The 22,476-nt window shown below is 36.3% G+C and overlaps 1 protein-coding gene across 2 annotated transcripts; it reads right to left on the bottom strand.

Moving 5' to 3' along the window:
- Nucleotides 1-36: 36 nt before the first annotated feature.
- Nucleotides 37-17,030, bottom strand: GABRA6 (gamma-aminobutyric acid type A receptor subunit alpha6). 2 transcript variants are annotated; one of them, XM_005558451.5, is made up of 9 exons: nt 16,718-17,030; nt 16,397-16,515; nt 15,744-15,811; nt 13,578-13,798; nt 13,411-13,493; nt 12,968-13,111; nt 12,399-12,551; nt 10,546-10,805; nt 37-1,131 (listed from the first exon to the last, which is right to left on the bottom strand). In XM_005558451.5, exons 1-9 carry the CDS (start codon nt 16,753-16,755, stop codon nt 856-858), a joined length of 1,362 nt encoding a protein of 453 aa, XP_005558508.1. In that variant the 5' UTR covers nt 16,756-17,030; the 3' UTR covers nt 37-855. The 2 variants fall into 2 exon arrangements, with proteins under 2 accessions (XP_005558508.1, XP_065403108.1); XM_065547036.2 differs by having other exon boundaries at nt 13,578-13,768.
- Between the last annotated feature and the right edge of the window lie 5,446 nt (nt 17,031-22,476).

The raw sequence follows: 22,476 nt of genomic DNA, 5'->3' as shown, positions 1-22,476 counted from the left end.
AAAGTCTCTCTAGGTGCATGAAACAGATCCAGAGACCCAGTTAATTGTTGTTTTATTTAGTGTTATAATTAGAAATGTGGAAAACACAAGAGATAACCATAGTCATAATATATAAGGCTTCCTTATAATGACTACTTTTTTCTACAACCTCATAGAATTATAGTAAGTGTATTATTTTAAAAGGAGAATTTGGTAGGATAAAATACACTGAATTTTAGTCCAACTACAGCTATGTACATATGCATACATAATGTATGAGTTATGTATAATTTATATGTATACAAACACCACATTTTATTGAGGTAAAAGAGCACAGCGAGGTTAAAAACAAATGGCCAAGCTCAACATAGGCTTTACAATGCCACTGAAAGCCATTTTACTAGCATAAAGGCCTCCAACATGCTGGTATTAACCTACTGATAAATATTTAGACTGTATTTATATTTTGCTCTCTTGAGAACTAAGCCAAAATAAACATATTTTAAGGCAACCTTTGGAAGTGTCAGCATTTCTTATTTTATCTGCCTTGTGTTAAATGTTATTCACAGTGACAATTAAAAATATTGAACAATGAAAGACAAAGGCTGACAGATTCATCCTGAACCCATTTTATCCTCATAAAATTTTTTTCTGACATACAGAAAAGTCATATTTTTCAGCAACCTTCAACTTTCTATTTCGAGGAGTAGGATTATTGCTTTTTTGCCCACACATGCTTACTGAAGCTGCGTTACAGATTTCCAATTTGATTTCGTGTTCTGAAAAGCATCTACACAAGTCTCAATACTATTTTTTAAGAAAATATAGGAAACAGGAAACAAGAACTTAGAGAATTCAGGTTGTCCTGGCTGCAACCTATTCAGCACTGCTACTCATTTCCATTGTATCTTTGGAAAGATAAACTATCCAGTATACAAGGTTGAATCCTGCAAATGCAACTGGAAAGAGAATTCGAGAATACTGGTCTATTTTACTGGTGCCTCCAAAGGCTGGAGAGAGTGGTGGGGGCGTGACAGGTGTTGATTGTAGAATGGGCGCTCTAGTGAGCACTTTACTGGCCTCAGAAGATGAAACTATTGGCAAGGACAGAGAAGTGATTCTTTTCTTCAGATGATATTTGGAGTCAGGATGCTGTGGAAAAAAGACAAATATTAAGATCAAATGAAAGAATAGATATTGCTTAATTGCTTATTTATTCATTCTTTCACCATTGACAACTATTTATTGACGATTTACTTTCTATGTAAGGTCAAACATCAATGACTTCTTAATAGTATTTGATGGTGTTACTTTTCCAAGTAAGGCTTAAAACATTGTAAAATAATTTACTTGCTTCCATCTGACATTCTATTACTCAATACATCAGCAAATAACACAAAGCATATTTCATGTCTTATAACTATGGTAAGCATTGTATCCTTAGGGAGGGACGAGCCAGGTTGCAGAGGCATAGCCACCGCTGGTTGTGCAGTAGTCTGTAGGGCAATGGGTTTGGGCAATGGCATGTATTGGGAGGAGGGGTGAATTCCAATTTGGAATATGTAGACAATTAGTACAAAAAAATTACAGCCTGGTTTATTAAAACCATTCTTCTATACACATTCCCAGCCTACATTCTCATCTTTGCACAGTCATAAGCTTGAATCAGCTAAGATTTAAAAAATAAATAAAATTAGCCTATGTATGCCAAAGGCCAGTGACAAAGAATAAATATCCTTAAATTGAGTAGGATGACTGTTCATACCTTGAAATATGCCTGCCTCTTAGCTCAGAATTTCTATATTGTACACTTTTTACTTCCCATTCAGAACTTTCTAACTGGTCTTTCTCTATCCTCAGTCACTAAAAATGATTCATTTACTGAACTCAGATTTGTTATATGCTTCTTTCTATCACTAAACCTCCTGTTTCACTGAAATCATAAGACAATCAACTACAGTCTTGAATGGGATGTTTAACACAATAACTGGCAAGTGAGGTTAGGGTCCAGATAGGGGAAATGCTTCGTCCATGATGGCAGCAGCGCTAGCAATAAACTCCACTGGTCAGTTTCAGTGCCTGTTTCATTCCAACATTTTTCTCATCTTTATTCTAAAGTATTGGGCCTAGTTCAGAGACTCTGATTCTGTTTGATTTAGATGCCTTTCATGCTGTTGGTGTCTAGGGGGCCCTCCTCTGATTCCTATCTTTTCTTGTCTACATCCTGTAACGATCACCCTCCTTGTGACTAGTTTGTCCTTGCTGGGCCTCTGCCTTCAAACACTTGCTGTGCATTACCCCTGATCTTGTAAAATGGCCTTGTTTCCTCACTGGCAGCAAAATCACCACTTTGCTGCCTGGCAGGGTATGTGACCCACGTGGGCAAACTCCCGTGGCTTTAGCCAGCAACACTGCGGCAACAGGATAAGACAGCTGCCTCCCCTTTGCTGGTTGAACCACAGGACCAAAATGACCCGCCGATGTGGTGACATTTGGACTACAGGGACAACAACCTCCAAAACTTCTTTTCTGTATTCCCTTCTCGATTTTGTTATTTGGTTTGCCATGAAACTTACTGGGTATCTAAATAATAGTTCTCATAGAGAGCTTAGGTTCACTGTTTTTAGGGGCCATGGAGAAATCTGTTTCTTTAACAAGAGCAAAAACAAATGGTGTAGTCAAGATTTGATTTGAAAAGAACCACAGTAAATTCCAACCAAGGGCTATCTTTCTTATCTATTGGCCCAGAACTGTGGTACTTAATTCTGTGGTACAGAATTAAATTAGTCATAGGTCTTAGAGGTAGAAGAGAGTTTAAAATATTAGGAGGGCTAGTATGCTGCTCTTGAAGAGGAGATGAGGGAAACTTTCTATTAAAAACAGATGGGCCAGACGTAGTAGCTGACTCTTGTAATCCCAGCTTTGGTAGGCCGAGGTGGGTGGATCAGAAGGTCAGGAGTTCAAGACCAGCCTGGCCAACATGGTGAAACCCCATCTCAGAAATACAAAAAATTAGCCGTTTTGGTGGCGGGTGCCTGTAATCCCAGTTACTCAGGAGGCTGAGGCAGGAGAATCACTTGAACCCTGGAGGCAGAGATTGCAGTGAGCCAAAATGGCGCCACTGCGCTCCAGCCTGGGGACAGATCAAGACTCCCTCTAAAAAAAAAAAAAAAAAAAAAAGATGACAGCTGAGGACTACTGTGCCCAGAATCACCAGGCTGTGTGGGGATAGAGACAGAGTAACTGTCTCAGTGCATGCTGCCTCTCCTATAGAACACAGAATCATTTTTCAAGAATTTCCTATCGTATTTCTCAGACTCTAAATTTTCACCTATTAAATATAGTATTAAAATATTCTTTACCTGAAAGAGCAAAAGGTGTCACTGTTTCATCCTCCAAAAAGAGCCATCCTCCTCCCACATATGGAACACTAAAATACTTTCCTCTAGCAAACATTTCTAAGAATCATGATAGAGTAGAAAGAAGCCAGCCTTCGGAGCAGATTTTCTTTCTACACTCATTTTGACTTTTAACAGCATGCATTATCTGTCTGAAACATGTTTTTCTATTTTAGGTAGAAAGAGGGAAGACATGCCTAGTTCATTGGAATAAAGCAGTGACTATAAAACATTAAGTACCATAAAAATGTAAAGCCTTGCTTATTCTCCCCCTGTTTTTTAGAGATGTGGTGGGGGCAGTTATTCGTAAATCTGTGCATTGTCACAGTGTCATAAAAGACTTAATGGGGATTCCCAAATAATCGTGGTCCAGAGGTCAGAAGTACCATTCAGAACCAAACACCATGAAAAATTTATAGTAAAATGGATACTGTAATTTTACTTAAATTAAAAAATTAAAATTAAATTATATTGAAATTAAAGGTTTCCTACATTAGCATTCCCCTTGTCCTCATCTACTTCCCCAAACAATCTCTCTGGAGGGTTTCCTAGGAGTTAAGAGAACAAGGAGAGTCAGAAATCCCTAGATTACAGTCTCATAGCTACTAATTGCGTGCAATATGATTTAAACACCTCCTAGGTGCCATAGACTCTAATTCTCTCTAAGCTTTAAGTTTCTATCTGTGAAGGCAAGGACAAATATTACTTAACACATACGTTTTTTCCTATATTTTTAAGAATTTAAGAAAAATGCCTGATATCAAGATATATACACAAACATATATATGTGTATATATACACACACATATACATATGTACATATATTTTTTGCTCAGGAATCTTAGCTAAATCTATTTTTTAAATCATTTTCAAAATACATCTGCTTCTCATTGTCACCACTCACATATCTTTATTTCTTCTTTGTCTGAAATAACATCCACCTGTCACCCATTTTTATCTTTCCCATACATCTTTTGATACCAAACTCATTAACACCTACCATCACTGATTACTCCAGCCTTTATGCATTTTTCTGCCTAGTTATTATGACTCTTGTAGATATTATTATTTTCTTTCTTGTAGGTATAATTATTTTTGTTATGGCTTATCTCTTTTACTAGCATGGAATCTCCTCAATGGTGGAAGACACATTATTCATATGTATGAGCATTCCACAGTGTCTAGCAAATATTTAAAACACGGTATTTGTTTAATAAACAAATGAAAAAAATCTAAATATTTCCCAAGATTTGTTGGAGGAGGTAGGCAAAGAGAAGGGTGAAAAGTTCTATGATTATGTTACATTGTATTTCAATATGGTTTTATATTACATTATAAGCACCAGTTCTAAATGCTTATTGTTGACTAGCATTACAAAGCAATTTTCAAATATTATTTCATGAATTTCTTCAAAAAATCCACAATGTCATATTATCTTCATTTGATAGAAGAGCAAATGGAGGCTTAAGCAGGAAGCTCACAAAGGTAATGAGTGGCAGGATCTGAATTCAATTTCCCTCTGATGCCACAGACCACACTCTCAACAATTATTATGCTATACTTCCTATCAACTTTAGCGTTTTGGGCACAGTGTCTCAAGCTCAGAACTACTGACCTTTTGGGGCCAATCATTCTTTGTTATGGAGGACCCTCCTCTGTGTCTTGGGATGTGGAGCGGCATCCCTGGCCTCTACCAACATGATACCATTAGCCACCTCCACCTCAAGTTGTATCTCCAGACACTGCCAAATATCTTTGGGGGGAAATAGTTCCCCACGGAAAATCACTGGCTTAGATTCACAAGTGTCCCACTGCCCAGGAGTGATTGGGGGAATTTCTAACAGGCAGCAAATATGATAGGCTAAGGGAAATGCAAGAGGCCTGGCTACCCTGCATCTGGATAATCAGTTGCTAAATAACTGGCAATTGACAGCACAAGTGGATTGGACATTAGTTTAGAAGGAACACGCTGAATTTCTGAAATGAAAAGAAAGCCAATTTTGTGAGCCGTTTAAGCTACAGGTTTGCATCAGTCCTGCCTGCTCTATTGTAAGCATAGCAGCTTCAGTTGATGGTAAAATAGGCTTTTGTCAGAGTCCAGATGAGGGCTCAGCTTGAGGCTGTCACTGTTTTGAGTGGAACGCCTGTGGTTTTGAATTTTTGCAGGGCTCCCCTGCTGCTGAGTGCCATCCTGCTTTAGGTATTTATAGAGCACTGCTTTGTTTCAAGTAATGCCATATTGCAAAGGTACTTTAAGTCAAACTGGACTTTATGACCATCAACTATGTAATAGAGGGAAAAAGTGTTTTAGGAAGTATTTAGACAAATTTTTATATGTAATTCAATGAGTCTCAGTAGGTCTGAGAGGTAACCTATTGCTCCCACCACTTAAAAAGATACTCTAACCAGGACTGCCTTACTAAGGGATAAACCAAGCATTTGTTTTTAGAAAAAGCAAAGAGGGACAACACAAATAAGAGAAAATATTTTTTGAAAACACTTAGTATTGATAGTTTGCAAAAGTCATCATATTAATCATTATGGGGAAAATTAGAACGCTGTTGGGTTTTCCTGTGTTTGTGTTCAGCTGGTAGAGTTGAAAACAGACACGACTCCAGAATTTCTACAGACACGCAGCTTATTGGCAGCAATATATTGAATAGTTGATTCATGGTACTAGGGAACATGTCTAGAAAACGTATCAGAATGTTTGGAGGATTCATAATGAAGTATTGGGTGGGGATTTGATAGAAGGTATGGGGAAGGGACTAACCACTTACAACCCTCATCTAATCCATCCTGCCTGCCCCATAAATCATACAACGGCACAACCAAGAAGGGCACTGTGATCTTTCTGGTACATAGAGTCTTTAATGGTCTTAATTCAGTCCTTAATTGTAGGGAGTAATGACAGTACTCAAAAAAAATCTGCTCCAGCCTGGGCGACAGAGCGAGACTCCGTTTATTTGTGCAATATTTGGAGTAGAAAAGGTAAACCTTTCAGTATTCGATTCTTCACATCTCTCTACACAGATAAAAGCAGCATGGTAATGGCCCAGTGCACCCTACTACCTTAAAAAGGAGCACAGGAAGAGTATATACCTTATTGTCCTCTCTATGCCCAAGTTTGTAGCAACTGGCTTAGAGCTTCCAGCACAGAGCCAGGCTAATTTCTTCTCTGTTCTTAGCTTAGACATCACTCTGCTAAAAACGAAAACCCCTCCAGCCTGAGTAAGACACTTTTGCATGACTCTTCTGCAGCTCCCTATACATCTCTAACGACAGGCTTTATTCCAAGGTATTATTAAGGCTCATTGATCTCTCTCACTTCCTGCTGTACAAGAAGCTCCATGAGGGAAGAAGCCCTCCGATATCACTCACTAATATATCCTCAACACTCTACAAAAGGCCTGGCACATAAAGGTACTTATCAAATATATATGGTATGAATAATTCAATGAATGCCTAAGTAGTCAATAAATAGGTGTCAGATGAAAAGAAAAAAAAGAAATGAATACATAATACAATCAACATAAATATACTAATTGTCCTGACTAATGAAATTTTGGTCAATTTTGTGTTATATAATTTACAAAAGGCATCACACCCATGTAAAGAAGAGAAGCTACATTGAGAGTAATGACACTGCTCAAAGGATTGCAGAGGGGATGGGTGAGTGATTGACTGTCAGGAACGTAGTGATGAGGGCATAGACCTTTAAAATAACAAGAAAACTAGCAAACTATGCCAAAAGAAATCAAGGACCACAGTTGATCTTACACACAATATAGGTACAGGTATACTCCAGACATGTTAATAGGCTCTGAAACTCATGAAGATATAAATAACTCTCTAATGTTAAGGTAGCATACCAGATAAAAACATTAAGAAAAAAATGACATATAAGTGGGATAAACACTGTTGACAATTTCTTTTCCAGAAATAGTTAATAAAAAATAAAATATCTAATTCCATATGTCTTAAAAACAGAAAGATAGTCTACAGAGCATTTCTGAAGATTTAGCTTTAAGGTGTCCTAGTCTACAGAGCATTTCTGAAGATTTAGCTTTAAGGTGTCCTTTTGGGTTTGAGATCTAGATTTTAAATGCTTGAGTTTCTCCATTATTATTATGTTTTAAGGTCAAAATCAAAGTGATAAAATGAATAAACTTTTACCCACATTCACTGTAGGTAGTTTCCTGTGAAAAGCAATGAACATACTAAAATATACAACATAGAATCACATGAAATATCCAAGCACTTAATTTCACTTCAACTTTACCACATTAGTGTGCTATTTCAATGTCAAACTTACTCGAATAATGTTGTTTTGATTACAACTGAATAGGTATTTTTAAATGTCATGGTATTTGGAAGAAAATGTCTTGCAATCAAAATATACCATTGTGTAGTATAAATTGTAAGTGTGTAATTTATGTTTGTTCCTCTACATCATATAAGACATCTTGCCAAAGTTTGACATGAACAAATGTAATGCAAATGTCCTATGTAATCACCTATATTTAGTTTCGATACCTTCAAGGTTTACATTGTTTGATTTGGTCATTTTGTTTTTATGTTTATTTTTATACTTCAGCCTTTTAGAATTAAAATTTTCCTATGTATTGCTTTAAAATATTTTAAGTAAAACCAGGTTCAGAAATATAACTTTTCATAAGAAAAAATAAATGTTACCTGCAGGAAAAAAGTACTTGGAGATTATTTATATGCCATTTAAAAAAATCTAGCTTCCCAGAGGACCTACTCATTATATGTTACTATTTTAGGTTTACGGGAGGCAGTTTATATCAAAACCTGAGATCTTAAATTCCATCTTAAATTAATAACTTACACCTTTAAAATAATAGCCTGAGGGGGTGATTGTGTTTTCTCCAAGGATTTGAAATCATCCTCTTCTCAGTACTGCATGTTTCAAAAAAGGTAAAGCAAAAATATTGGTCTTTCTTTTTATTTCAATATCTGACCTATGAGCATATTCAAAATCAATCCATTTTTTTTCTGTTTCTGGCCATCTTTTTTTTTTTTTACTTTTACTGCATTACACAAATAAGAAACTGGTAAACTGAATTCTGATAAGCACTTTTTTCATTTATAGATATGTATTAATATGTATATGACCTATGGACAATATATAGATTACATACTTATATGCATACAGATATCTTGTAACAGAATCACTTATTTCTACAAACATGAAAAAAATTCTCAGAAACATTTGGAATTTATCATGACAAAAAATGGTTTTAACATTATGAAGCAAGTCTGCAGACTAGGATATTTTGTAAAAATATATGTATTTGGTGACCTTTCAAACTACATATATATAAAGAATATATTATTAAGTCAAAGGAAGAATTTTGGGACTCAACTATATTCTTAAAATGTTTTATCCTGTGGTATGCACTCTCATATATTTCAGTTTTTAAGGAATTATTGGGGAGGGTGGCCTCAGCCTCTGTAATGTTGTGGATTTCAGAGGTTCTTCTTCTGATTATTATTATTATTATTATTATTATTATTATTACAGAGACAGGATCTAAATGTGTCGCCCAGGATGGAGTTTAGTGGCGTGATCATGGCTCACTGTAACTTCAAAATCCTGCATTCTAGCCATCTTCTTGCCTCAGTTTCCTGGTAGCTAGAACTGCAAGCATATGCCACCACCACTGAGTAATTTTTTAAATTTTTTACAGATGTGGGAGTCAGCCTGCTATGTTGTCCATTCTGATTTTTAACTTCTGACTTCAAGTGATCCTCCCACCTCAGCCTCCCAAAATGCTGGGATGACAGGTGTGAGCCACTGCACTCGGCTTATACAAAGTTTTTAAATCAATTCCTAGATTTTCTACCAACTAGAAACTTATATTTTCCCTCTTCTAGACTGTGTTTTCCACTTGTGAAACAAGGTAATTATACTGGATCGCCGAATGGAATTTTTCTTCTTTTATCTTTATTTTTAAAATGAGGGCTAATAAAAACAAATCCTTAAATTATATATTTCTACATATTATGGGGATGGCCTCTCATTTCTTGGAGAAAATATAAATTCTCAAATAAGTTTCTTAGTTTATCAAAGACAAACATTTCAATAAGAAAATGATCACCTTTTTAGTCAACAAGTGCCTCAGATTCTGAAAAGTAAAAAACAAATAGCTTTAAAACTTTCATCATAAAGTTAAACTGAGGATTACTGGGCTGCACATCGTTTTCAGATATGAAAGTGCTTACTAGAATTGATCAGTTGTAAAAAAATTTCAGTTCAAAGTATCTGCCTCACTTGAATTCACAGAGCACAATATTCCTGTTCTTAGAGCTACTCTTTAAGATTTGTATTAAAATAAAAATTTATGCCTGTCAATCAGTTTTATTATCCACTAAAATAAGAATGTGCAGCTTAATTGTTGTTATAATTTACATTTATGCAAAATTGAAATCTGGGGGCATATTAATGGTCCTTAAAATATTAATGTTACCATTTGTTTCTTATTCAAAAACCTCTGGGTACCAGAGCTTAGCCACAGCAAATTTAACATAAATTTATAACTATTTCCCACTGAATATAAGCCATTGAATATAAGCTCATTGATATACATATATTTAATATACAAATGCGAATATGAAAATGTTTTAGTATGAATCAAATTCTTGGGTTATGATTCAACATTCAGAGAATCTATTATTCATTATTCACAGATGCCTTGCCCTCTTGGAATAAAGCAGCAAGCAGATTTATAACAAAAATTGTCCATTCCATAGAAGTCCCTGTTTCTTTCCTGCAGACTCTGAAACCTCATTAGAAAAAACATTTTTTTCTTTTACTTTTTTCCCCCTAGTTGGTATAAGTGATTCTGTTCAACAGAAACATCTAAAGGCTTAGAATTTTCTAGTCTTCTCTGAGAGCCTGGAATCTGCCAGCATAAGTGAGCATGATGAAAGAAGAATGCCCAAAGTTTAGAGCAAAGATAAATGAAGGATTGTTCCTTAGCTTTTCTCTGTGAAGTTGGAACAGAAACTGGCCTTGCTCTTGAAAGTACAGTTATATAAACTGTGCTCAACTCACACTACTTTTGGACACTTCGTTGTTTCTTAACACTATTTAGGCTGCTTTTTCCTACAGTAGGTAACGGTAGAAAAAATAAACAATTACCAAAACAATCTCAGCTTCCAAAGGTTCAGTAGCTTTTGATATTGTCACTGTAGGTGGGGCTGCAATCTGTGCCTTCCTTTTGGCCTTCTGTGTCTGAAGATTGGTAAAGTAGTTGACGGCTGCGAACTCGATAAGAGCAGAGAAGACGAAAGCAAAGCAAACAGCTATGAACCAATCCATGGCAGTGGCATATGACACTTTTGGCAAAGAGTGCCGGGCACTAATGCTCAAAGTGGTCATAGTTAAAACAGTGGTGATCCCTAAAATAAAAAAGAAAAGGAAATGTAATATTAGTACTGGGAATCCTATGGCAAAATCAAATGAGAATGTGTCAGTAGAGAAGATAAAACACCCTACCAAGGCAAAGTAATTTTTTAATATTTCGAATATATTTTGTATTATAATTGTTCATAATTGTTATCATAAGTATTATCATTTCTGTATCTTTCAATATTTAGTGAAGTGACTTATACATTATAATTGCTCAAAAAATTTTGAGTTTGCTGAATTGAACTAGTTTATTGTAAAATTTAAGTCGTAAATACTTCTAGTTGTTTAGGGCTTGAGAGAACTTGTAACAAATTATTACCACTTAAGAAAAAAAAACTTGAGACCGGGCGAGGTAGCTCACGCCTGTAATCCCAGCACTTTGGGAGGCTGAGGCGGGCGGATCACGAGGTCAGGAGATTGAGACCATCCTGGCCAATACGGTGAAACCCTGTCTCTACTAAAAATACAAAAAATTAACCAGGCGTGCCGGCGGGTGCCTGTAGTCACAGCTACTCGGGAGGCTGAGGCAGGAGAATGGCGTGAACCCGGGAGGCGGAGCTTGCAGTGAGCGAGATCGGACCACTGCACCCCAGCCTGGGTGACAGAGCGAGACTCCGTCTCAAAAAAAAAAAAAAAAAAAAGAAAGAAAGAAAAAGAAAAAAAACTTGAATTTCAGATCAGTTTTACCAACTAACATATTAAATAACAGTTAATAAATAAATATGGTATAAATATTAGCATAAAATTAGGTTACCTAATTTGATTCTATTTCTAGCTAGATTTTAAGGTATAATATTTACTCATTAGAAGATAAAATTTATCACTCACTTGCTGGCAGTTTTCCTTCTTGAACTATGACCTGGGGAATTTATACAATTAGGAGATGTATAATATTGATGGTCGACATCATTATGTTGGTATTCTTTAGTAATTTTCAAAAAGATCTATTTTAACATAGTACATTTAAAAAATCAAGATTTATGATTTCTATTTAATTCAAGTCTATCTTCAGACTACTAAATTTATAATCATTAAACCCAGGAAAAACATTGGAGTTTGTCACTGATGTTTCCAGTTAAAGCTCTTTTTCTTATTATTTAATTTTGTTTTATCACAGTTAGTAGTGATTCTATATATAAGTGGAACTAAATATGTAGGTTGAATCATAAAAAATTAATGAGATGACAATTACATATGGTTCAACCTAATAAAAGGGGTATACAACTTATGTATTCCTGTGTTCAATATCTTAATCTTTTGCTTTCATGGATTTACAAGCAGTTTTTACCTTTCTGCTTTTCTTCAGTTATGACAAAGAAAATCAAGATAAAGCACTGCAAACAGGACACATGAAAGTCATAGGAAACCAGCCATAATTCTCGCTGAGACAAATGTTTTGTTGATTCACCACACAACTTGTGATATAATGACAGTGATTTTGCATGATACATATGTCTGGATGAGACAGGAACCTACTTTCTTTGGGGATTGAAAAAGTGCACCGGTGTGAATATTTACTCAAAATACACAAGCAGTGAAAGGTGGAGGATGAACGTACGTGAAGTACAAAATGTGAGACATACCAAAAACAGTTCTTGCTGGAACGGACTCCTTATTAATCCAGAAAGACACCTGGGAAAGAATGACTGTCATAATGCAAGGAGTGTATATCTGTATCATGAAGTAGCCCATCTTCCTTTGCAAGTGGAAGTAAACTGTCATTATAACGTATTCACCTGTTGGAAGACACATACATCAGTATTATTACTGCTGACAGTCTGCAAAAAGAATGCAGTTGAATATAAATCTTGACAGTTTTTAAATTAACATTGCCTGGAAGAAAATAAGCAAAGGTACATTTCAGTATACGAGAAAGCTACTTGATCAGCAGATGACAGAGCAAAGAGACACATCAGCTCATTGTTTTCAGTAGGGTTCCTTATATCATATACATAAAAAACTACTTATTCCAAGATCACACAAATATTTACATGCAACTGGTTGCAAAATCAACTTTAAGGAAAGCTACTCATCACTTCAAAACAGCATGCTTAGCTGAGAATGGCTAAGGCAAAGGAAAAAGAAGATGTTTTGAAAATGTGCACTGGAGTCATCTTGTGGAATTATTTCCATCCTTTGGTCAAATTCTTACCTGTGTTAGATTTAATTGTCTCACTAGATACTGTTTGTCCAATCAGATCATACTGGAGAAGGCTTGAAGATTCTTCTGGGACTTCAACTGAGTAAAGTGGTCCTTTTTTCCATGTATATATGATTTCACTTTTGGGATAAGCATCTACATGTTTGAAACAAATTAAATATAGCAGTGAATTTGACGAGTTGTCTTTTTTTCCTTCAAAGTGCACATTGTCTATAAAAAAGGAAATACAAACATAAATTGTATTTAATGTTTTCTTTAATCTTGATGACTAAAGCCTCAATTTATGAGATTGACAGAATGATTAAGTATATTCCTAGAGCTGCACTGATAGTGTCATGATTATATTTCTTCCCTGATTTCCAGTATCAACTAAAACCAAGTAATTACATATTTTGGATGTATTATTTGACTCTCAGAAGCCTGTTATAACTTACAGCTCCCAAACTTGAGTGGACAAGCATGCCCATCCATAGGAAAGTTAACCAGCCTCATGGGACAATCAGCATTGATGGTAAGCCTAGGAACATTGAAATCAGTGTTTCTGAGTTAGTATTATGGACATATCATTTAGGCGGGGGAAATAGAATTGGAGAAACCTCACCTCATGGTGTATAAAATGGTTCCATTCTGCATTATTCTGAAGAGTTTATTGGGAGTTGTCATGTTGTGTGCAATTGACTTTTTACCATTTCTGAAAAAAGTGTCAGGCGTCCAGATTTTACTGACCATCAAGTTATTCAAACTCAGAATCTCAGTTGGCCCCCCAAACTTCAACCTCTCATCTGTCCAAGTCTGGCGGAAAAAAACATCCATCGTATACTCCTAAGAGAAAATAAAATATTCACGCAGGCTGGAAAGACAGTTCGCTAAGAATAGTTTATTCACTAGCCTATACACCCAATGTCTAAACTTAAGCAATAAAGCAAATTTTTATGGCAATCATTCTCACAAAATTATAATTTTAGTGAGTAATTATTATTGTTCTCAAACTTAAAGTTTGTATTGTTATAAAAGATAGTGCTGTGATGTTTACACCTCCCTCCTCCACCTTGACTTTCCTTAATATTCTTCCTCTTTATCTATCCAGTCATCCATATTTCCATCTATCAATATGTCCTCCTTAATCTAGAAAATAGATTATGGAAATATTTAGTTTTGCCTTTGTGCTGGCTGGCCTTTATACCGTTGGTTAGTCTAACTATTACCCTTTGTACCTCGTTCACCCTCAAACGGATCTCAGAGCATCAGAGTAACATTCAGTAAAATTCCACACATAGATAAACCTTACTTGATAAACACACTATAGCTGCACATCAAAATTATTTTATATTGTTCTCAGGGAACATAAAAACAAGTATTACCATGATTATTCTAAAGAGAGTATCATTTAAGTATGTATAATCAAAATTATGAGTTAATTTGTGGCTTTTATGAATAACATTGAAATGTTTAATAATTATAATAAGAGCTATTGCAAAAGTCAATAACAAATAACAACTTGCAATTACATCAAAGTATTGCCAATAATTGCTTTGCCTACTATATAAATTCCTTTATGAAACTTATTGTGACAAGTAGTGATTACATTTTAAAAATATAATTTGACAAGCAATATGCCCATCCAATAATGACCCAGAATGTAATAGGGATCTATTATACAAATAAACTGTAAAAACAAACACAAGCGTAAGATAGAATATTAAGAATACCCAGACTTCAACAACACAATGGCAAATTGTTGTGGTTGTTTATACTTGGAGTGGCTTAGAACACGAATGGAAAATATGATACTAAAATAATCCAGGATTCTGAATAATGCTGACTCTTTCTCCTTTTATAGTAAGATATTTATCTCTTGAATAAAACCCTTTCTCCCACTTTCCCTTTCTTTCTTATGTTATTTCTTCCTTCTTTTCCTCCATATTCCTTTCTCTTCTTCCTTTACTCCTTCCTTTATTCTTTCTATACATCGTCTTTTCTTGCCAACTTAAAAAAGCAGGAAATGAAAAAGTCTCCAATAACTGTTTCTTTAGAATTACATTTCCCTAATGAAACCTAATGATGAACCTCTTTAAAGACAGTTATGTTTACTTCAGCATTCGTATTTACATTTCAGTTTTAGAGAGAAATGCCACCTGAGAGGCGTAAAAGAATGCCATGATACACTTTGTTCTAAAAGATGCGTTCAAGTTTTCATTGCCTCTTACTATAAATACCCTCTTACGAATGCTACAGCCATCTGTACCTGGAACAGAGTCCCCAGAACACCCACTGGTCCACCCTCAATGTAAAAGGTGGAGAGCATTAGCCTTTCCAAATGACCTCTTTACTGTTTTAATAAAACATACTGATAATGATGTTTCCACAAAAGACAATTATGTTTTAGGTTTCATAGACATACTCAATAAACTTTTACGTGGAATAGGATCTGTGCGTTTTTTTTTTCCTCCTCCAATAAATTTGCTAGAGCTTCACAAAGAAGGGGAAAAAACTCTTCTCTTTGGAGGGAAGAATTAGTGCATAGTATGTGGATGGAAGAGAGGACATAATTTTAAAAAGTCCCTCAGCTTAAAATGTTCAAGCCCTTAGTGAAATGTGAAGATTAAGCCAGGAATCTGCTCTAATGGTCATGCCCTCCCAGCATGAATACACATATTGTGTCATGAATCTGGAGCCAAGCTTGGCGGCCATGCCCATTATCATTAGCTTTGGGACTCCACTATCCTCCCCGAAATGAAAATACCCAACTCACTTAGAACTCACTCACCATCTCCACATCTGACACGGGCCCAAAACTGGTCACATAAATGTCTGTTTTGACCTCAGTGACAGCACCTGAAATTAGCCCAGAGGGATGAAACAATTATCACTACTGATGTTAAAGGGATTGATCTCAGCATTCTACTGCCAAACCCCTTATCATAGCTAGTATCTGCAATGCATCCTATTGCATTCCAGTAGATCCTTCAGTCTCTCAACTCTGAAAACTCATGTCAGTGGCCTTATTTTGAATGTATTCTAGTCAATTGGGAGAACATTAAGGAATGAAAGAAGCTAGATTTGTTCTAATGAAAATGATAGTAATTAATGTATATTGATGGCTTTAATGGGGAAATGCTAAGAAAACTGTTTTACATGAATAATCTCATTTTGCACTCATACAAGTCTATGAGGCAAACATTGATCATATACCCACACAACAATTCAGGATATGAGGCTTAGAGAGTTCAAATAACTTGAACAAGGCTACTAATGGTGGATGAGGCAGAGACTGGATGGGAACATACACATGGTCTCTCTCCCGTGCCCCTGCCCCTGCCCCTTCCCTCTACCTCATTTCTGACTCTTCTGGGTCTTCAAGGGGCAGAAACGGAGGAAGGAGACTACAGGTGTTTGTGTAGCAAAGATGCAGCTTCTTACCTCCAAATCCCGGCCGCAGCCGATTGTCATAGCCTTCAAGCAAGTTGTCCAGGATCCGACTGACGTTTTCTGAGTAGAAGTTGCCTTCATCTTCGAGTTTCCCTAGGGCACTTTCTAGCCTGTGAGTAGAGAGTCAATGACCCTTACTCCCAGACTCAGAGAACATGTTTTATCTAATCTACTCTATTCCACCCTGTTACAAATACATTCTACACCACTTCTGGCCTCTTTCATGATTCGATATAGGAGTCACCCAATGGATGTACACTTTTCCTTTCCTCTGAGATAAAAAGAAAACTCAGGAAAAAGAATCTTACTCACCACAGAATAATGCACAGCCAGGGCAGAGGCGACGCCATCCTGCAGTGCACTGAAATGCACAATTCACCCTCCTCCTAGCGTCGTCCTCCCTACTAGCCAGCTCTGCTTTGCCAATCAACTGGAGAAATCTTTCAAACCCTTCATATCTCTATTCCTTGTTTGCCTCAAGTCAGTAATCCAACAGATAAAGAGGTTGCCAAAAAATTTGCAGGATTCCCCTGACTCCCTTCTTTCTTGTTTCCTTCTTCTCACGTGGAACAAGGTGGTTTGTGGTCTTAGATTATGTCCTGCAGACACCCAGCCTCCTCTGACTGACTCAGTTGGGAAATGAGAGTCTGAAGGGACAGTGCATGGTCGGAGAGCAGTGACAATAATCGAATAAGGCATTAGGGGAGATTAGAAGGAAGAAATCCACTGCCAGTTTTGGCATGGAATTAGCAGGGCCCTGTGAGGAAATCTGGAAAGCTGTGGCATCTTGCTGATTGAGATTATGTTCCAATGGGCTCAGCGTTTATTATTTTTATGGTTCACAGAAGGATTCCTACACAGCTCTTACTGTTTAAAAAGTCTAACACTATTGGGACCCTCTTGGATTCCTTTTCTGATTTTCATCAGCATTACTAGCTACAGCCACACCCTTCTGTATTTAAAAATTATTCCTCATGATTTATTTACCAGCACTTGTAACACAACAGAACAACTCCCGGCCATCTTGCTGTTGAGTAAATATTTTTTTCAAGGTACTTTGCTGACCCTTCTTGTCAAAGGTACGTCATCTCAAGCGAAGACAGAAGTGGGATCTGCTGCTATCATTAGAGACCTGGTCAGTTTCTTGAATGCCACCTATAGGAGACAATGCCTAAGAAATAGCAGGTTAAGGCTCCTCATGCAGAAATATTACAAAAATAAAGCATCTATACATGTGGTTAATGTTGACAATTCTGGCACTATTTTATTAGGCTTGCCACAGGTCGAAAGGAAAATGTCTGAATCCAAGAAACAGCATTCTACTCTCAGTTCTGGTAGGAGGAAGTTGTAGTCAAGAAAAGTTCATTTAAGCCTTAAAATTTTAATCTTTTCTTTAAATAAAAATTTTAAAAAGCATTGTGAATATACATGTCTGTGTGTACATCTATTATATAGAATATATAATAAAATTATAATATATAGTATACATACACACACACACACATACACATAGATGTTTCAATTCAGGAACATAAGATCAAGGATCAAAAGTCTCAATTCAACATCCTTCTGCCAACTTCATTCCTTACTCACCCAGTTCACAGCCTGTACCTTTGGAATCCAAATTCTACAAAGGCCATGGTAACTATTGCAGACATACAGCACAGCCTTAAGAGTCACACTTGAGAACATGACATAAATCATTTGAGGAACATTTGAATATATTATTGTCAGGGACAGACACATGGCAGCCATTTAAATGAAGATGCCTACAATGTTTTCTCTAATGTAAGGGAAACACTCCTAAAACCTTTATGTGTTCATTATGGGATCCAATTTTCACATCTGTACTCATTCTTTTTATTCTCCTTTAAACCTACTCCCACTGGTGACCATAATGTATTTTGAACTCACATTAATTGTGCTATTACCTAAATCCCCTAAATATCTGGTATATATGATGCTATGAAATAATTCTCTTCAGATTAATCACAACTTTTTTTCAGCCAGAGAACCCTATATTTATTTAGATATGTGACTGTTTTTATTTTTCGTATCAAAATGTTTGCCTTTCATCTGTGATTTGTGTCATCAGAGAGAAAGCTTTGTGAGGGTTTTCAGACTGAATGTTTCTGTCTTTTCTTTTTTAAATTTAATTTAATTTTAAATTCCGGGATACATGTGCAGAACATGCAGGTTTGTTACATAGGTAAACATGTGTCATCATGTTTTGCTGTACCCATTAGCTCTTCACCTAAGTATTAAGCCCTGCATGCATTAACTACTTAACCTGATGCTCTCCCTTTCCCCATGTCCCCAACAGGCCAAGGCCTGTGTTGTTGTTCCCCTTCCTGTGTCCATGTGTTCTCATTGTTCACCGCCCACTTATGAGAACGTGAGGTGTTTTGTTTTGTTTCCTGTTCCTGTGTTATTTTACTGAGGATGATGGCTTCCAGCTCCATCCATGTCCCTGCAAAGGACATGATCCCATTCTTTTTTATGGCTGCATAGTACTCCATGGTGTATATGTACCACATTTTCTTTATCCTGTGTATCATTGATGGGCATTTGGGTTGATTCCATGTCTTTGCTATTGTGACTAGTGCTGAAATGAACATACACATGCCAGTATCTTTTTAATAGAATGATTTTCATTCCTTTATACCCAATAAAGGGATTGCTGGGCCAAATGGCATTTCTGGTTCTAAGTCTTTGAGGAATTGTCACTCTGTCTTTCACAATGGTTGAACTAATTTACATTCTCATCAATAGTGAAGAAAGTTCCTATTTCTCCACAGCCTCACCAGCATCTGTTGTTTCTTAAATTTTGTGTTTTTTTTGAGGCAGAGTCTCGCTCTGTCGCCCAGGCTGGAGTGTAGTGGCGCCATCTCGGCTCACTGCAAGCTCCGCCTCCCGGGTTCATGCCATTCTCCTGCCTCAGCCTCCGGAGTAGCTGGGACTACAGGCGCTCGCCACCTCGCCCCACTAGTTTTTTGTATTTTTTTTAGTAGAGAAGGGGTTTCACCGTGTTAGCCAGGATTGTCTGGATCTCCTGACCTCGTGATCCGCCCGCCTCGGCCTCCCAAAGTGCTGGGATTACAGGCTTGAGCTACCGCGCCCGGGCCTGTTTCTTGAATTTTTAATAGTCACCATTCTGACTGGTCTGAGATGGTATGTCATTGTTTTGATTTGCATGTCTCTAATGATCAGTGATGTTGAACTTTTTTCCATGTTTGTTGGTTACATAAATCTCTTCTTTTGAGAAGCGTCTGTTCATTTCCTTTACCCACTTTTTAATGTTTTTTTTCCTGTAAATTTGTTTAAGTTCCTTGTAGATTTCGATATTAGACCTTTGTCATATGTATAGATTGCAAAAGTTGTCTCCCATTCTGCAGATTGTCAGACAAAAATATTTTCACATGTAAAAAAAATCATGGATGATATTTTACATTTTTACAGATATTCCTATACAACAGGTATGATTTTCTCATTAAAATGATTTTTTTTAACAAGAAACACATAATAGTTAAGTTACAGTTGTGTCTAAACAAAAGATTAACACACCTGATTTTATTTTTTCGTAGGTTTCAATTAATAAGAAATTAATGTAAGAGAAGGAAGACTTTTTCTACTCTCCATAGGAAAAAATAATACTAGAGCTAGAAGGGATAATAAGCTACGTAATCTTAGTCATTTTCCCTCTGCTGAGCTTACCTTTAAAAGAATGTGATAGACCTAGCGACATCCAAGATACTCAAGCTCTGTAATGTGAGAATTTGTATTATGCGTTAACGTCTGTGTGTAATGAACTCCCCTGTTCACACATCTCTGTCAGAATTAGGACAGACAAGATCTATTAGCAACACTGTTAATTAGATCTATTGCAATTATCATTTTCCTGTGGAATTAGTAAAAAAAAAAAAAAAGTTTAAGAATACGACAATGGCTACGACTTTGGGGATGTATGGTCATATTTATGTAGCGTTTTGACTATGTAAACCAGTTATCAGAGCTCTCTCATTTAGACAATTATTTCCGTTTGGCAAATTTGAGAATATCTGTCTCATACCTGCATATTTCATAGCTGTTTCTCCAAAATATGTTCTCTTTTATGAATCACCTTAGACAAACACTTGCATGCTCTGTTGTTTGTCTGTACTGGGAAGCCTAGAACTACCATCCTCCTCAACAATACTGCTATTAACTTGCTGGATTTTGCAAAAGAATAATGTGTAATCATTCCTTTTGTGTCCTGTACTTTAATTTCATATACCACCCACACCAACACAGCTTTATATAAAATGACTTATTAAAGATGTAGCGATAATTAGAGAAAATTATTGCACAGAAAGAGCAAACTTGGCACCAGACACTAAATGGCACTTTTCATAATACAAAAAATCAATATGTCCATGCATGCATATATAAACAAACCAGATATTCAAGATAGCTACAGAATTACCTCTTGGATAACATTTACTTGCACTTTCTCACTAAAAATCTCCATTGATCTTTTCAAAAATAGCATTGGAAGTGTGCTTTCCACAGAAATTATGTTCCTCCATAAGTGGGGGATTATACACCCTGGCAGCCATTGTGGGGAGGCCAGGAATGCTGTTATCCTACAATGCATAGGACAGTCGCCTCAAATAATAATGATCTTGCCAAAACACATCAGTAGTACCAATGCTGAGAAAACTTGCCCTAGAATAAAACCACTCAAACTTTAGTAAAATGTAGTAAAATGTTCCTAGATGAATGATTTAGCCTCTCAAGTTAACTCATTTCGCAGTATCTCCACAACATAGTGTTCTTGTAAGTCTTTACTTCCCCCTTATGATATATTGAGGATAGCCACTTGCCCAAACATACAAACATACCTATGTTTCTGAGACAAATAAGGATGTTAAATGAGCACACTATTAAGAGAGTTAAAGGAAGCAACACAAATATAACACATTTGCAAATGTACAAAAGGATTGCTATGTAAATATACAATAAGTTAAAAGCAGGCAGAAAATTTCAATTGATATATGGATATATATATATATATATATAAGTTTACAATTCACAATGAAAATAGTCAAGAAACTTAAAAGGTGGTCATTATTAAGAGAAATCAATTCAATTCTAATGAAACAAAAATTTTGTAAATGTATCTCATGGTCACAAAGTATTAAGAATTCATACTGACTGATGTTCAGTGCAGTGTCTGCAATGGGATACGCTCTTTATATTTGAAGAAGAGCAATTCCTCATCAGGCAAGACTGTCCCACACATTTCAGGATACTTAGGATGTCTTGCTTTTACTCACCAAGTGTCTCTAGTGTTCTCTATGCATGCTAACAACCAAATATTCTCATATTTTAAAATTCTTGATAGCAGGGAGTTATTTTTCCCAGTTGAGAACATTATGAGTGCAACATGCAATCATTAGACTAGAGTTCATAGTTAAAACTAAAATGTGCTAAAGGCTCCGCGGGTTAAGTTCAAAGAAATGTCTGCTCTTTGGATTAGCCATCTTTCTGCATCCAAAAACTCAGATTAGTTTACAATAGATTAGCAAAACTAATCTCAATAACCTATTCCTTCCCAAATTAAGTACATAATTGGAAAGAAGAAAATGGATATAGATATTTGGGTAAAGTCACTGGATTAGAGTTTTCTATCACCTTCTGTAGGAAGGAAGAGCCAGTCCCCTCTCGGACAAGTAAAAGAGATGATAAATTGATAAGTTATTCGCTCCTAAAAATTGAAAATGTGTAGAAGAAGAACCTACTGACATCCTCTTTCTTGGCCACACATTTGCTCTGAGAAAAGCAGAAGGCCCACACGGAGGCCCCAGAGAGAGACACACAGGGAGTTTGGTGTTCTCCTGAAGCATAGGCATACATATATAAACACATAGACTGGTCTACCTTCCAATTTATACACAGGAGTCCTCCCAAAATAGCAAATGTTAGTGGGGCTTGAACACAGTGTGAGGTAGTATAATTAAGAAAAGAGGAAAGTAACTCTTTCCATTCCAGTTCCTGGAAGAATTACAAGAGTGCACAAGTGGATTCTAGTG

This window comes from Macaca fascicularis, chromosome 6, assembly GCF_037993035.2.
Source record: "Macaca fascicularis isolate 582-1 chromosome 6, T2T-MFA8v1.1".
Taxonomy (NCBI): Eukaryota; Metazoa; Chordata; class Mammalia; order Primates; family Cercopithecidae; genus Macaca; species Macaca fascicularis.
Note: the sequence above shows the minus strand (reverse complement) of the source record. Positions and strands in the feature narration are given on the sequence as shown.